The sequence below is a fragment of the Notolepis coatsorum genome, assembly GCF_963971535.1.
Source record: "Notolepis coatsorum genome assembly, chromosome: 13".
NCBI lineage: Eukaryota > Metazoa > Chordata > Actinopteri > Aulopiformes > Paralepididae > Notolepis > Notolepis coatsorum.
The window spans coordinates 40,253,540-40,270,749 of NC_140177.1; the positions used below are offsets into that span (position 1 = coordinate 40,253,540).

The 17,210-nt window shown below is 48.2% G+C and overlaps 1 protein-coding gene across 1 annotated transcript in view; it reads right to left on the reverse strand.

The window, feature by feature from the left end:
• LOC311239337 (protein Niban 1-like) overlaps positions 1-17,210 on the reverse strand; it is a gene marked incomplete at its 3' end in the record, with an annotated part of 121,538 nt that overhangs the window by 94,479 nt on the left and 9,849 nt on the right. The window contains exons 4-8 of the mRNA XM_084327643.1: positions 17,102-17,210; positions 16,743-16,901; positions 10,522-10,637; positions 9,902-10,006; positions 3,938-4,100 (exon numbers count right to left, since the gene is read on the reverse strand). The exon at positions 17,102-17,210 is cut by the window's right edge and continues 9 nt beyond it. Of these exons, the coding sequence (XP_084183769.1) occupies positions 3,938-4,100; positions 9,902-10,006; positions 10,522-10,637; positions 16,743-16,901; positions 17,102-17,210 (652 nt within the window). The remainder of the gene's footprint in view (positions 1-3,937; positions 4,101-9,901; positions 10,007-10,521; positions 10,638-16,742; positions 16,902-17,101) is intronic.

Sequence of the window (17,210 nt, forward strand, 5' to 3'; positions counted from 1 at the left end):
CGTGGAATAAACTAGCCGAAACGGAAAAGTGTCCCATATTCACGACCATAGAGGAGACCGTGGGACACCTTTTTGCAACCGAATATGTGTCTCGAATTTGCTCCCACGCGGCGCGCAAAATCGTGCAAGGAAATATCGGCCCAAAAATGAACCAATGCTCCAGCAGTATTAATGACCCTGAGGTAAACAAGACAAACGTCTTTCTCTGGTCTGCATCCCCTTATACAATTGTGTGTATTGAGCCGTACTGTATTGTACCCATTCTGCAATCTGTTAAATAAATAAAAAGAAAGTTTGACTGGCCGCAGAGCCATACTGTAGTGTACATGGTGACTGCTTGACTTAAAAAAAAAAAAAAAGATTAATACATTTTTTTTGGCTTCCCCTGTTATTTTACCCACGCGACGCCACTGTATATACAGTATATATATATTAATATATTATTATTATTATTATAGTAATTGGCTATCATACTGCAATATAAACTGAGTTTTATAGTGAAAAGAGCAGCTTTATTGGTCAAGATTGAAGGCTCTATATTGCAGGAAATTGCACGTACAGGTTCATTACATTTAAAAAAAAGTCTGCCGTGACATTGACTTTGACATTGACCACCCCTTGCCTGTCCCAAAAAAAAATTATAAAGAAAATAAAAAAAAATTAAATCTTGCACCCCCACTTTCAACTATAACTAGGCGGTCATGTGTGTCGGTGCCTGTTCATTTGCGTGCGTTTGACTCCATCCAAATCTGTGTGTGCTGTAGCTGTACTGTAGTTGCCTAATGATTGCCTAATCAATGCTATTGGGTATGTGCCTGGCCTGCTGTATAACCTCTGATTGATCTGGTGATACGTTCTTGACTTGTATTGTGTCTTGGGAGTAAAGCTGTGAGTGTCTCTCCCGTCCTCCCCAATTTCTGAACTCACCAGCCACCACTGACACACACATTGGGGGATGTTTTAAAAATATAATTTAATATATAATATAACATAATAATTTGTGCTTCACCAAAAAATTTGGTCAGCAGCCGCCACTGGGCTGCACGGATACTAACTAAAACTAGAACATTTGAGCACATCACACCAGTTTTGTCCGCCTTACATTGGCTTCTTATTCAAGCCAGATCTGACTTTAAAGTGCTACTCCTCACCTACAAAATTTTAAATGGGCTCGCACCGCTCTATCTATCCGATCTCATCTCGATACTCGCCCGCTCGTGCTCTGCGCTCACAAAATGCGGGGCTTCTATCGATTCCTAGGGTTAAAAAAAAATCCACCGGCCACAGAGCCTTTGTCTACCACACTCCCTACCTGTGGAACCATTTACCTGCCGTCGTCAGGGGCGCCAGCTCTGTCGACGCTTTTAAATCCCTGCTTAAGACCCATCTTTTCTCTCCTTCAACTTACCCTGATCTCACCTGGTCGGGGACTGATCCTTAGATTAATCTGTATAGTTTAGTTATGATGTCTATTTGCTCCCATGTCTGCTTTTCTGCAGACATGGGAGAACCTTTTTAACCTCTGTCTCAACCGGTACCATGGAACAGCTTCATACCGTCTTCTGTCTGGCCTGCAGTGCTGAACCTTACCTGCTCTGCCCTGACCAATTCTGAGTGGTTTCTCCTGCCCCCCGGGGCATAAGGCCCTGAGCTATTGTCTTGTATCTCATCCTGTATACATACGCTTGCAGTAGTTCTATCTATTACTCAATTTCACAATTTTCTTATATACTGTGATTCTACTGTCACCATGTATGCATATGCTCACTACATATATCTATTGCTCAATCTCCGCCCACTACAAACATGGGAACTCTCTAACCCCTGTCCCGACCCCCCCCCCCCCCCCCCCCATCTCTCTGAGTGGTTGTCTCATAGTGTTGACCAAGGTGGTGGATGTCTCTGGGTCTTGGCCAAGATTGCAGTGACTGTTCGACGTGCACCACCGAGGCCATGGATCAGCTTCTTACCATCTTCTGTCCGTGGTCTGTCAACGTGGTTTAGAGTTCATTGCTGGGTTAAGTACTTCTATTCTATTCACATAATATGCTTACTACTAGGGATGCTCAATATTGGCTTTTTTACCGATACCGATATACCGATATTGTCCAACTCTTAATTTCCGATACCGATATCAACCGATATCACATTTTAATGCCGATATCGGCCGATAATATCGGTAGGCCGATAATATCGGACATCATTTCTATAGAAATGTAAAAAAAATTAAAAATTAAAAATTAAAAATTGAAAACCGATACCGATATTTTCCGATATCACATTTTAATGCCGATATCGGCCGATAATATCGGTAGGCCGATAATATCGGACATCCCTACTTACTACATATCTATTCTATTCACATATTCGCTTACCTCTTGTATATATTGCTATGTCCGCCCATCACAATCACGCGAACTCTCCAACGCCTATCCCATCTCCCTGTCTCCGGCTGTCTCATAGTGATGACCGGAGTGTTGGACGTCCCGTGATGATGACCGGGAGGATGCGACCCTCTCTGCGCCGCCCCCTTGCCTCAAATAGATCCGTGATCAGCTCTATTTTTTATCTTTCAAAATGTTCAGTTGCTATCACATGCACTTATCTGTGTTTCATTACGCATATGAGTGCATGCTTACCAACTGTTTTGCCTGTTTTATTGCAACACTACTATCACCGACATCTAAGAAGGGAGATCCCCCCTTGAACGGCCCTTCTAAGGTTTCTATCCTCCACATTGCCTGTGGTGCATTTTTTCCTATTGCTAGGTTTTAGTGAGTTTTTCCTTACCTTCGCGTGGGGTATGTCTGAAAGTGTTGCATTTATTTTAAATGTTTTTGTGTTCTTGATTTATTGTGATGTTTCTTCTTGACTTGTGTCCGGCCCGCGTGTATGCTTTCTACAACGCAGTTGGGCGATTTGCGATTCTGATTGGCCACTGACGTTTCTGGTCATGTGACATGTGCGCCCAATAGCGTGACGAGCTGTGTCTTTGCCCATTTCCGCGTCGAACAGCCTGCAAAGCACCTGGCGTTCTATCGCCATGCTCTAAGACAAACTCTAACCTTAACCAACTTCGAAAGAGTGCCTAAGCTTAACCGTCGAAAGAAGGGCAGGCGTTCTATCGCCATGCTCTAAGACAAACTCTAACCATAACCAACTTCAAAAGAGCGCCTAAGCTTAACCAGTGTAGAAACTTGCGGTCCCAGGATTGGGCGTACATGTCACATGACCAGAAATGACCTGGCCAATCAGAATCGCAAATCGCCCAACTGCGTTGTAAAAAGCATACAAGCGTCCCGCCCATGGGGACATTAACATGTGTTGTTGGGCCTTACAAATCAATTTGATTTGATTTGATTTATCTTAGTATGCTTTTTCATTTTGATGCCTATTGATATTCTGTGCTTGATTCCCCCCCCCCCCCCCTTTTGTATCACAGTGTCAGTCTGACTACCTCGCCTGGTGAACCTCCTGTCTGCTCCTTTATATATTCACTGGAATTTTACTCGTTGTTTTGTCGCGTGAGTTTTGAATCTTTTTGTTCCCAGGCAATTGGACTTTAATTGTTCCTGTGGTTTATTTTTTAACACTCGCTGTTGCTTTTTGTTTGGACGTTTATTCCGTTTAGTCTACTCCATCTCGTTCTGTGTCTGCGCTTGGGTTCTGGCTTGTGTATATCCGTTACACACAGCAGAGCAGTCCTCTGTGCCGTGTTGCTGATGTTTAACTTTAACACAGAGGGGAGGGTCAGAGGTCAGGGTTTGAAGGCCATTACATTTACATTTACAAGTTCTGTATGACAAGTCATCAGGAAGGGCACAACTCTATCAGCTGAGTAACAATGTTCATCAAAGTGTTGAGTGCTACAGTGTAGGTTAGTATATTAGGATAAGTGCATGACAGTAAGGTTAGATTTTTATTTTTATTTTTTTACCGCAAAGTTTCTCTTCCAGAAAACAGCGAGAGGAAATTATCTGGTCCAGGTCAGACCTCATCAGCGCCTGATTGGCTGACGCTGTTTGACGACACCCCTCCTTCAGAACTCTCAAGCCATCAATCAGATGCTCCGAAACCACATTGTGAGCCACCTGTACTGTCTACACACACACACACACACACACACACACACACACACACACACACACACACACACACACACACACACACACACACACACACACACACACACACACACACACACACACACACACACACACACACACACACACAGAGGAAAACAGCTGTGATTACACGATCATAACGATTATTTATGTATCTTAATGACAATTTCTGTTTTATCAGAGAAAGAGATAGAGAGAGAGAGAGAGAGAGAGAGAGAGAGAGAGAGAGAGAGAGAGAGAGAGAGAGAGAGAGAGAGAGAGAGAGAGAGAGAGAGAGAGAGAGAGAGAGAGAGAGAGAGAGAGAGAGAGAGAGAGAGAGAGAGAGAGAGGGAGAGGGAGAGAGAGAGACATGTGGTAAAGGTACAATTTCCCCAAGGGATCAATAAAGGAATATCTTTAATGAATACTAGTCATGACAGCTCTCCTTACCATTTGCAAACGTTTAATCTCAAATATAACAAGTTTTTTCCACAAACATAAATATAATGCTGTTATGGTTTGTAAACAACCCCAACAGCACGACACAGACGGGTAGTTCAGAGTTAGCCAAAAAACGATGGGCGTATTTATTTCACAAACAGAAATGAGCACCTTCCGGATCTCGAAACTGGGGGTTCAGCTTCTTGGCGGTGGATAGAAGCGGGAGATCTTTGGAGGACAACCATACCCTCTGCCCTGGTTGGTAAGTCGGCGCAGGGATCCGGCGTCGGTTAGCTCCCCGACTGGCGCGCTCCGATGCCCGGAGCAGCGCAGTCCTGGTGATCTCCCAGACACGACGACACCGGTCGAGATGAACCTGCACGGAGGGAACTGCCACTTCCGACTCCTGTGCAGAGAAAAGAGGGGGTTGGTAGCCCAGAGATACCTCGAACGGCGAGAGGCCGGTGGCGGAGCTGACCAGGGAGTTGATGGCGTACTTGACCCAGGGGAGGAACCGGCTCCAGGATGCAGGCTTCTTGGCGGCAACACACCGGAGAGCAGATTCCACGCTCTGGTTCATTCTCTCAGTCTGCCCGTTAGTCTGTGGATGGTAACCAGACGAAAGACTACGGGTGGCCCACAATCCCTTACAAAAGGCCCGCCATACCTGGGAAGTGAACTGGGGCCCCCGGTCCGAGACGACATCCTGGTGAAAACCATGGAGGCGTGGCTCGTCAGGAGGTCCGCTGTCTCGGAAGCTGAAGGAAGCTTGGGAAGGGCCACGAGGTGAACCCCCTTGCTGAAACGATCCACCACAGTCAGAAGGACTGTGTTTCCCTGGGAGGGTGGAAGGCCAGTGACGAAGTCCAATGCCACATGGGACCAAGGGCGGCTCGGAATGGGAAGTGGCTGCAGTAGACCGGAGGGTGCCTGGTGAGAGGCCTTGCTGCGGGCGCAGACCGTGCAGGCCAGTACGAACTCCTTGATGTCGTTCCTCATGGTGGGCCACCAGAGCCGACGAGCCAGGAAGGAGAAGGTGCGGTGGACGCCGGGGTGGCAGGCAAACCGGCTGGTATGGCCCCATTGGAGAACCCGGGACGAGTCGGGGACAAAGAGGCGACGAAAAGGTACGTTGCTTGGAGTGGGATGGAAATGTAAGGCACGTTTAACCACAGACTCGATGCCCCAGGTGACCACTCCCACCACCCTGACCTCAGGGAGGATGGGAGTCAGATCCTCAGTGGTTGGATCCCCCTTGGAGTGTAACCGGGACAGAGAGTCTGCCTTCGTATTGCGGGACCCAGGGCGAAAGGTCAAAGAGAAGTCGAACCGACTGAGGAAGCTGGCCCACCTTGCTTGCCGGCCATTGAGGCACTTGGATGCGCGGATGTACGTCAAGTTCTTATGGTCTGTCCAAATGGTGAACGGTTCCTCTGCCCCCTCCAGCCAATGACGCCACTCCTCCAAGGCAGCCACCACTGCCAACAGCTCCCGATTCCCAATGTCATAGTTCCTCTCAGCAGGAAGGAGACGACGAGAGTAGAAGGCGCACGGATGGACCTTCTGGTCCGTTGCCGACCGCTGAGACAGGATGGCCCCTAGTCCAGTATTCGAGGCGTCCACCTCCACAATGAACTGCTTCTTGGGGTCTGGGTGAAGCAAGACTGGGGCGGTGGTGAATCTGTTCTTGAGGGAACGGAACGTAGTGCAGGCCGCTGGAGACCAGTCAAATGGCAGGGAGGGAGAGGTCAGCTTGGTAAGTGGCTGTAGTTCCGGATGAACCTCCAGTAAAAGTTTGCAAAACCGAGGAAGCTTTGTAGCTCCTTCCGAGAAGAGGGCTCCGGCCACCCTACCACAGCCTGGATCTTGCGGGGGTCGGCTCGGGTCTGGCCACTCTCCACGATGAAGCCAAGGTAATCGACGGAATCGGAGGGGAAACGGCACTTCTCTGCCTTAACGAAGAGCCGGTTGTGGAGAAGGCGCTCAAGTACTCGGCGGACATGATGGACATGTTCTTCGAGAGTCTTGGAGAAGATGAGGATGTCATCAAGGTAGACCACCACAAACTCCTCTTGAAGGCGGTCTTCCACTCGTCACCCTCTCGGATACGGACCAGATGGTAGGCACTCCGGAGGTCCAGTTTAGTGAAGACGGTAGCCTGGGTGAGTTCATGAGAGGAAGAGGATACTTGTTCTTGATGGTGATCTTGTTGAGTTGGCGATAGTCAATGCAGGGCCGGAGACCTCCCTCCTTCTTCTTAACAAAAAAGAAGCCGGCCGCCACCGGGGAGGACGAGGGCCGAATGAGGCCTGCTGTCAAGGACTCAGAGATGTACTCCTCCATCGCTGCCTTCTCAGGGACGGTCAGACTGTAAAGGCGGCTGCCGGGAAGGGGAGCCCCAGAGCGGAGGTCGATTGCACAGTCGTAAGGCCGATGAGGAGGAAGGGCCTGAGCCCGGGACTTGCTGAAAACCTCCCTGAGGTCGTGGTACTCAGGGGGGATAGTTGAGAGGTTTGGGGGCGGCACACTAGAGGAACTCCGGGTCGACGGACTGGACGCAGTCTGAAGACACTGGGCATGACAGGAGGAGCTCCACCTCATGATGGTGCCGGAGGACCAGGTGATGTGTGGCTCATGCAGTGCGAGCCAGGGACGACCCAGAACTACTGGGACTGAAGGGGACCTGGTAATAAAGAACTGGATTCTCTCAACGTGATTACCAGCAATGGTGAGGAGGACAGGAAAGGTGCTTTGAGTGATGTCGGCCAGGCGGTGCTGGTCCAACGCGAGGACCTCCAAGGGCCTCTCGAGGTTCTCAAGTGGAATGTTGGCCTGGGTGGCAAACTCAAAATCCAGGAAGCTCTCATCAGCCCCCGAGTCAACGAGTGCACCCACTGTCGCCCGCTGGTCCGCCCAGGCCAGGGTGACGCTCGTCAGATGGTTAGGTGGTGCATGGGTGTGGGAACAGGAAAAACGGCTCACCAGGATCTCCCGGGGTCCCAGCAAGCCTAGTCTTTTGGCCGGGTAGGACAATTGTAGATACGGTGTCCATCAAGGCCGCAGTAGAGGCAAAGGCCGGACCTGAGCCGGGACTCATGTTCGGCCGGGCTAAGGTGTGTGCGTCCCAGCTGCATGGGTTCCTCCTTGGTCACAGGCCGGGAGGGGAAGGGACCACCAGTCACGGAGGAGGCAGGACGAGCAGCAGTCCAGTCACGAGTGCGGGAGGTCTGGGGAACGGCTGGGGGTCCCAGTCGGGCTCGCTCGCGCCTTCTCTCCCGGAGGCGTCCGTCGATGCGGATGGCGAGGCTGATTAGGGCCTCGAGCGAATCGGGCTCCTCCCGGGTGGCGAGCTGGTCTCTCACAGTGTCGTTGAGCCCTTTCAGAAAAGTGAGATGAAGCGCCCGGTCATTCCAACCACTCTCGGTTGCGGCCAGTCTGAACTCCAGTGCGTAGTCGGTGACACTGCCACTGCCCTGCTGGAAGGTGCCCAACCGGGCTCCAGGGTCCTGGCCACGAGCTGGGTGGTGGAAAACCCTTCGGAGCTCTGCCACAAAATCTGTGTAGGAAAAACAGAAGTCAGCCCTCATGGACCAGGAAGCAGTAACCCACTGTGCTGCTCGGCCTGTGAGCAGGTTAGTCATGTAAGCTACCTGGGCTCCCTCTGTGGTAAATCTGCTAGGTTGATGAATAAAAACGAACTCACATTGCATGATGAACGTGGCACAGTCCTCGAAGTTACCGTCAAACAGTCGTGGGCTGGAGAGATGGGGTTCCCGGGGAGCTGGGTTGGGGGGCGTGGGGTCGGCTGCGACGGCGGGAGGTAGGTTAACTGAGGCTCCAGCAACAGGTTGGTTCCACAGCAGGGTGTCAAGCGCTGTACCGAGGGCCTGCAGCTGCTGCAGGATATCTGCCTGTTGAACCCCCTGCGCAGCCTGCTGGGTAGTTAGGACCTCCAAAGAGGCCTGGAGTGGCTGGACCTGGGTCCGGAGGCCCTGCACCGCAGCTGCAGCCGCCTCTAGCTGTTGGGTGTGGTCGTTGGTCAGCTGGATCTGACCTGCCAAGGCTGCTCTAACACCGTCTGTGTCGGCTGGGGTCGACATGGTCGGGTCGTAATGTTATGGTTTGTAAACAACCCCAACAGCACGACACAGACGGGTAGTTCAGAGTTAGCCAAAACGATGGCCGTATTTATTTCACAAACAGAAATGAGCAACAATCAAGTAAATGCATCCGAGGGGAATCCTTTAGCCGAGTAGGGATCTGCAGCTCTGCAGCTTGATAATCCTTTAGCCGAGTAGGGCTCTGCGGCTCTGCAGCTTGATAATCTTATAGCCGAGTAGGGCTCTGCGGCTCTGCAGCTGGATAATAATCCACTCGTGGAGAAAAAGAAAACGGAGAATGTCAGTAATAGAAACGTAGAAATCTACGAGGCAGAGTCCAGTAACAAGACAGAGTCTGGTAACAAAACAAAGCGACAATTCTTCAGTGTTAAGGAACACACAAAAACAGATGAAGGTATTGTCTTCAGTGTTAAGGAACACACAAAAACAGATGAAGGTATTGAGTCCAGGATAAAACGAGGATATTAGTTCATCAAAAATAGATATCCAAAAACTCACCAAGGGCAAAGTGTAAATACGAGGCACGGGTCCATGGAGGCAGAGAGAGGAAACAGCAGCAATTTCCAAGGGTGTACTGGAGAAACACACAAGAGGAACAAGCAGTAGCTGGTGGTGACCAAAACGACCCGACACTGAATGTTCAGCAAACCGTGTATAAGAGGGCTCCCGTCGAGCTCCCGTCGAGCACAGTACTGGGCCAGCCCTCACAAATGTCTTGTTGAACGCACCTCAGGTGTGTGTGTGTGTATGTGTGTATGTGTGTGTGTGTGTGTGTGTGTGTGTGTGTGTGTGTGTGTGTGTGTTAGCTGTTAGCTTTTTATTTGTATTTATTTATTTATATATATTTTTTTGTGTGAAATTATTATTTCATTTCTTGTGCTGTTGTTCTTAATTTTCTGTTTATACTATGTTTTTAACTATGTTCTATTTTTATCTTATTTTTATTCTGTATTTAATTTTTTTTACTAATACATTTTTTTTAACTATGTTTTAACCGTGTGGCACTTTGGGTTCCCAGCGAACAAAATGTGCAATACAAATTCAATGTATTATTATTATTATTGTGTGTGTGTGTGTGTGTGTGTGTGTGTGTGTGTGTGTGTGTGTGTGTGTGTGTGTGTGTGTGTGTGTGTGTGTGTGTGCGCGTGTGTGTGTGTGTGTGTGTGTGTGTGTGTGTGTGTGTGTGTGTGTGTGTGTGTGTGTGTGTGTGTGTGTGTGTGTGTGTGTGTGACCTACAGACATCCACTGTCGTCGTCTCTCACTCTTCTTCCCCTTAACTCTGGACTGCAGCTCAGCCTGTAACCATGGCAACACCACCTCCATCACCTGGTTAGCCAGGACCTACACGCACGCGCACACACACACACACACACACACACACACACACACACACACACACACACACACACACACACACACACACACACGCACGCACGCACGCACGTACGTACGCACGCACGCAACACACACACACACACACACACACACAGTGAGTAATTGATATACAAATTATACTTTTTGGGTGAAGTGTTCCTTTAACTAGAAGTCCCCCTCCCAAGAAGAATGGGCTTAACTAGAAGTTCCCCCCAAGAAGAATGATCTTAACTAGAAGTTCCCCCCAAGAAGAAGGGTCTTTAACTAGAAGTTCCCCCCAAGAAGAATGGTCTTAACTAGAAGTTAAGATAACTGGTTTTGGAGCTGTGTGTGTGTGTGTGTGTGTGTGTGTGTGTGTGTGTGTGTGTGTGTGTGTGTGTGTGTGCGTGCGTGCGTGCGTGCGTGCGTGCGTGCGTGCGTGCGTGCGTGCGTGCGTGCGTGCGTGCGTGCGTGCGTGTGTGTGTCTGTGTGTGTGCTCTGACCTGTTCCTCGTTGCCCAGTAACATATCCCAGGATTCATAGCGTCCTGCCTCTCGTCTGTAGAGTGTGAGCGCTCTGAGGAAAGCCTGGCCCTCATAGTCCCGCCCCCGCCTCAGAGCTGCAACAGACATCATAGTAAGACCAAACCTCCCGCCTCAGAGCTGCAACAGACATCATAGTAAGACCAAACCCCCCGCCTCAGAGCTGCAACAGACATCATAGTAAGACCAAACCTCTCACTACATCATATATCATAGTAGGACTAAATCCCTCGCCTCAGAGCTGCAACAGATATCATAGTAAGACTTAACCCCTCACTACAACAGACATCATAGTAAGACCAAACCCCTTGCCATAGAGCTACAAGTTACAACAGACATCATAGTAAGACTAAACTCCTCGCTGCAGAGCTGCAACAGACATCATAGTAAGACCAAACACTTCACTACAACAGACATCATAGTAAGACCAAACACTTCACTAGAACATACATCATAGTAAGACCAAACACTTCACTACAACAGACATCATAGTAAGACCAAACCCCTTGCCACAGAGCTGCAACAGACATCATAGTAAGACTAAACATCTGACTACAACATGCATTATAGTAAGACTAAACACCTCACTACAGCAGATATCATAGTAACACCACACCTCTTGCGACAGAGCTGCAACAGATATCATAGTAAGACTAAACACCTCGCTACAACAGACAGCATAGTAAGACTAAACACCTTGCTACAATAGACATCATAGTAAGACTAAACACCTTGCTACATCAGATACCATAGTAAGACTAAACACCTCGCTACAACAGACATTATAGTAAGACTAAACACCTCGCTACAACAGACATCATAGTAAGACTAAACATCTAGCTGCAACAGAGATAGCCTAACGAGCCTCCCGACAAAGGGAGATAAGACCACGTTGGGGACAGGCCTGGGTATGAGGAAACAAAGTGGCGCAAATGGGCGTGTGTGTGTGTGTGTGTGTGTGTGTGTGTGTGTGTGTGTGTGTGTGTGTGTGTGTGTGTGTGTGTGTGTGTGTGTGTGTGTGTGTGTGTGTGTGTGTGTGTGTGTGTGTGTGTGTGTGTGTGTCATACTGAAAGAGTTATATTATACAGACAACATTAAGTGTCTAATGTGTTGAGCCACAAGCCACCAGAACAGCTTCAATGCTCCTTTGGTTAGAGTCAGTGTCTTGTGGATGGGTTAGTGTCCTGTGGTTGGGTTAGAGTTAGTGTCCTGTGGATGTGTACAGTGTACTTGTATTCTGAAGTCTTGGCCATGTATACATTACAAATGCACCATGACCGGTCTGAGAATTGCTGCAATGTCTAAAAGAAAAGCCAAACAAATTGCCAAATATTGCTCTGCCTCGGCTATTATTGGCAGCTTAGCCACGTGGAGAAGGAGGTGCTATGTGTACCCTTAAGTGTTCAGTGCTGCTTGGCCCCGATACATTTGATTCCCTGTTTATGTAATATAATTTGTGGAACCAAATAAAGTATTCAAATGTGTGTGTGTGTGTGTGGTGTGTGTGTGTGTGTGTGTGTGTGTGTGTGTGTGTGTGTGTGTGTGTGTGTGTGTGTGTGTGTGTGTGTGTGTGTGTGTGTGTGTGTGTGTGTGTGTGTGTGTGTGTGTGTGTGTGTGTGTGTGTGTGTGTGTGTGTGTGTGTGTGTGTGTGTGTGTGTGTGTGTGTGTGTCATACTGAAAGAGTTATAATATACAGACAACATTAAGTGTCGAATGTGTTGAGCCACAAGCTACCAGAACAGCTTCAATGCTCCTAGAGTTAGAGTCAGTAGTGTTAGAGTTAATGTCCTGTGGACAGGGGCCTCCTGGAAGAGACCACTTCCATCAGAATGTGGGTCGCCCATTGCATGTGTGTGTATGTGTGTATGTGTGTGTGTGTTAATCTGATGACAAATAAAGACTTATACTTATACTATCTCTGTTGCAGCGAGATGTTTAGTGGGGTGGAGCGACAGCAACCACCTCCAACTCAACACCAGTAAAACCAAGGAGCTGGTGGTGGACTTCCGGAGGGGCAAGAAGAGGCCCCCCCCGATTCCAATCACCATCCGAGGGGATGAGGTGGAGGTGGTGGAGTCATATAAGTTCCTTGGGGTATACCTGAACAATAAACTGGACTGGTCGGACAACACAGAGGCCCTCTACAGGAAGGGACAGAGCAGGCTGTTCTTCCTGAGGAGACTCAGGTCCTTCAATGTTTGCAATAGACTGCTGCAGTCATTCTACCAGTCTGTTGTGGCCAGCATCCTCTTCTATGCTGTGGCATGCTAGGGGGGCTACATCAACTCGAGGGACACCAAAGAATTTAACAAGCTGGTAAGGAAGGCTAGCTCCGTGGTGGGAGTCGAGCTGGTCAGACTAGAGGTGGTGGCAGAGAGGGGGATGAGAAGGAAGCTGGCTGCTATCCTGGAGGATCCCTCCCACCCCCTCTACGACGAGCTAGTCAAGATGAGAAGCACGTTCAGTCACAGACTCATACCCCCCCGACACTCAACTAACCGCCTCGGCCAGTCCTTCATACCAGCGGCCATCAGGCTCCACAACAGTGGGCAGGGACTGTTGCCAGACATCCAACTACAACTACTAGGAACCGAAAAAGGACAATAACACTACCTTATGCATACTGCACCTCAGACACGTGCACACATAGAGCCCAAGGGGTGCTTGAGCACCTGCCCTTTTGAGCCTCGTAAAAAGGTGCCCTTTTTCAACAAAAAAATTATGTTTTACCGTTACAGACTGCCCTTCCAACTGAAAAATGTCAGGATAGAATCAAAATATTAGGTAAAGAGAGAGAGAGATGCCCCATATTCCATTGCAGTTTGCACAGCCTCCTCAGCGTGCCTCTCCGTGGACCTATATATTTTATGCATAGCGTGGGTGGTGATGATGATGATGATGATAGAAACCGCTGTGGCGCATACAGTTGAATGCTGGTATTACACTCACTGAGGGACACGAAGAAGTCAAGTCCGATGGGATTTGGAAATCTCAAATACAAATCGGGATTGGAATAAAAAATGCATTTATATTAAACAATACAGAATATACAGCACTTCTTGGGGTCTGTAGGGTAAGCACTTATTCCCTCCCCCCTGAACATTTATGGAGATGTATGGGCCTTTTAAGTCAGTGATAAAAGTGTCTTTCAAGGATAAGTGAGCTCCTGCACTGATTATTATAGTTCAATATTCAATATTTGATCACCAAAACCCCCCAAAAAGCATAAAAAGGGGGCCCCCCTCCCGAAAAGGGCCCTTAAAAATCGGGCTTGCACGCTTCGCACGCTCTGTTAAAATACACACAGGTATAGTGCCCTTTTCAGCCTTTGAGCACCTGCCCCTCTAAAGTCCTGTGCACGTCCCTGCTGCCCCTTATGTGAATACTGTATATTTCAGTTAGGCTGCGGTTACATGAAAGGAAAAACAACAACGTTTCATTTAACTTTTACATTGTGTATTGGCAGGCAAGTTAGACGTCGTTTGTCTCCTGTATGCGCGGGAGGTATTTGTGTGTGCGCCTCGGTCGGGAGTGTGTGAAAAGCACAGCAGAGCCCCGCTCCACTTCAGACAGATAGAGAGACCACAGCGCGTGTGTGAGCATGTGTGTGAGTATGTGTGTGCGCCTCGGTCGCAAGTTCAGTCATCAGTTCAGTCCATATCTCTCCGGAGCACCTTGCAGACGTCCGAACGAACACTCGATCACCATGCGTCGGTGTCTACTGCGCATGGGCGTTGGGCGTGAACGGCTACGTATCCGGCTTGCGCAGTTTACATGGCACCATTCCAAGGGAGTTTTGGAAATGAAAACCCCCTTTGAGCATTGCTGCTAGGAAAACGAAAATGCCTGCCAAAACGGCGTTGCCTTTTAACTTGGACATGCAAACGAAATAATTTGAAAATGAAACGTTGTAAGTGTAACCAGGGCCTTAGTTAGTTAGTTAATTATATTGATTTGTTATATTGTTTACACTACCTGTACCTCCCCTCCCCCTCCCCCAAGCTGATATGATGCCTGAATTTCCCCAAGGGGATCAATAAAGGAATATCTTATCTTATCTTATCTTAAAGGGGAACTATCTTACTATTTCTTTCACTATTTGGGCAATTTTACACAATTCCTGTGAGTCTATGGAACACATCTGTATGTGTGTTTTTTTTTTTTTTAATTATGCATTGTTTTGTATTTCTAATCAACTTCTGTAGAGCAGCATTTTCTACCCTTCAAGATTCCAAGCTGTTTTTGGCTGGGCTCCGCCCATACTCGCAATGCGCTGTATGACAGTCACCCACAGTCTGCACTGGCAGACAGAGAGAGAGATAGAGAGATAGAGAGGGAGACTAATTAATTTTGCCGCGAGGGGGCATAATCCCACGGGACAATGCATTGGTAACTTGTTTCAAATTACAATATATACCCCTGTGAATATTATTGCATGGATCGGAATACACGTGGGAGTGTGCATGTGCGCTATGATATTTTGCAACAGGTTGATGTGAGTGCTGATAGAGAGAGAGCAGAGAACGAGCAAGCAAGAGAGAGAGGGAGAGAGAGAGATAGAAAGGGAGAGAGAGAGAGTGAGAGACAGATAGAGAGAGGGAGAGAGAGAGAGGAGAGATGCTCCGAGAGCGTGCATGTGTTTCCCCACACACACACGCAGTCGGGAGTGTGTGTAAATGCTCCGACACGACTTGAGTTGCACTGTATGAGCCTCTCTCTCCCTCTCTCTATCTATCTGTCTGTCTCTCCCTCTCTATCTCTCTCTCTCTCTCTCTCTCTCTCTCTCTCTCTCTCTCTCTCTCTCTCTCTCTCTCTCACTCACTCGTTCTCTCTCTCGCTCTCTCTATCAGCACTCACATCACATCAACCTGTTTGAGGAAGTGTCAGTGACAGAGAAACCGCTTTTGCATTATTTCCACTCGCTGAGTGAATTGTTGATTGTGGGAGGTGGCTACAACCAGGGGCTGAGATATGCAGATCAGTGCCTAATTCACATCAGCGAACCAGTCAAATCAGAATGGCTTGGTTCAGTGGGGGAGGACCTTGTCTCATCTGAACTGGAGGAATGCGCAAAAAATAGAATTTGCAACATATACAGTGTTGATACAACCCCACATTGCTAGAAAACAATGCTAAACACTGGAAAAGGCCATTTATAAGATAGTTCCCCTTTAATAACTGTGTATTGATCTGCAGTGACTCTTCCCTCTGAGCGGACAAGTGAAAAACTATCTGCATTTGTTGTGTTTCTCCACTCGTTTAATTTGTCAAACGAGTCTGTACCTCAATCAGACCAAGGTTCTGCATCTCATTCAGACCAAGGTTCTGTATCTCAGTCATACCAAGGTTCTGTACCTCAGGCAGACCAAGGTTCTGTATCTCAGTCATACCAAGGTTCTGTATCTCAGTCAGACCAAGGTTCTGCATCTCAGTCATACCAAGGTTCTGTATCTCAGTCAGACCAAGGTTCTGTATCTCAGTCAGACCAAGGTTCTGTATCTCAGTCAGACCAAGGTTCTGTATCTCAGTCATACCAAGGTTCTGTACCTCAGTCAGACCAAGGTTCTGTACCTCAGGCAGACCAAGGTTCTGTATCTCAGTCATACCAAGGTTCTGTATCTCAGTCAGACCAAGGTTCTGTATCTCAGTCAGACCAAGGTTCTGTATCTCAGTCATACCAAGGTTCTGTACCTCAGTCAGACCAAGGTTCTGTACCTCAGGCAGACCAAGGTTCTGTATCTCAGTCAGACCAAGGTTCTGTATCTCAGTCATACCAAGGTTCTGTATCTCAGTCAGACCAAGGTTCTGTATCTCAGTCATACCAAGGTTCTGTATCTCAGGCAGACCAAGGTTCTGTATCTCAGTCAGACCAAGGTTCTGTATCTCAGTCAGACCAAGGTTCTGTATCTCAGTCATACCAAGGTTCTGTACCTCAGTCAGACCAAGGTTCTGTACCTCAGGCAGACCAAGGTTCTGTATCTCAGTCATACCAAGATTCTGTACCTCAGTCAGACCAAGGTTCTGTACCTCAGTCAGACCAAGGTTCTGTACCTCAGTCAGACCAAGGTTCTGTATCTCAGGCAGACCAAGGTTCTGTATCTCAGTCATACCAAGGTTCTGTATCTCAGTCAGACCAAGGTTCTGTATCTCAGTCAGACCAAGGTTCTGTATCTCAGTCATACCAAGGTTCTGGTGTCGGATGCATGTCTTAAGCGCAGACAGGAAGTGATCTCGCTGCTCTTCCTGTGTGAACATGAAGTCGGCGTGTCCTGTGTATGGAAGATGCAGGTAGACAGGAAATACACCTGGAGCAGACGCCCCCGAATAAGAATCCTCCACTCCTGGACAACAGACAGACAGACACGATTATTAATAAACACAACTTCTGTGTGTATCATGTATGAGGCTTCTAAAAGTGGTCTGTTGTCCTGATGAGCTCCTGTGCTGACACTCAAACATAATTTCATAATCAATCTCCTGGTTAGGGTTAAAGGACCATATGGTATAGTGAATGTAGGTTGAGTAGATGTAGACAATTAACCATTGAGGAGTCCAGGACAGGTCTGATCGATCAGAGCTCTATATTCTTCCTCTGAGGTCAGAACAGCACCTCCTACTGGCTGGACCACCAGTCTGGCTGCACTACCGCT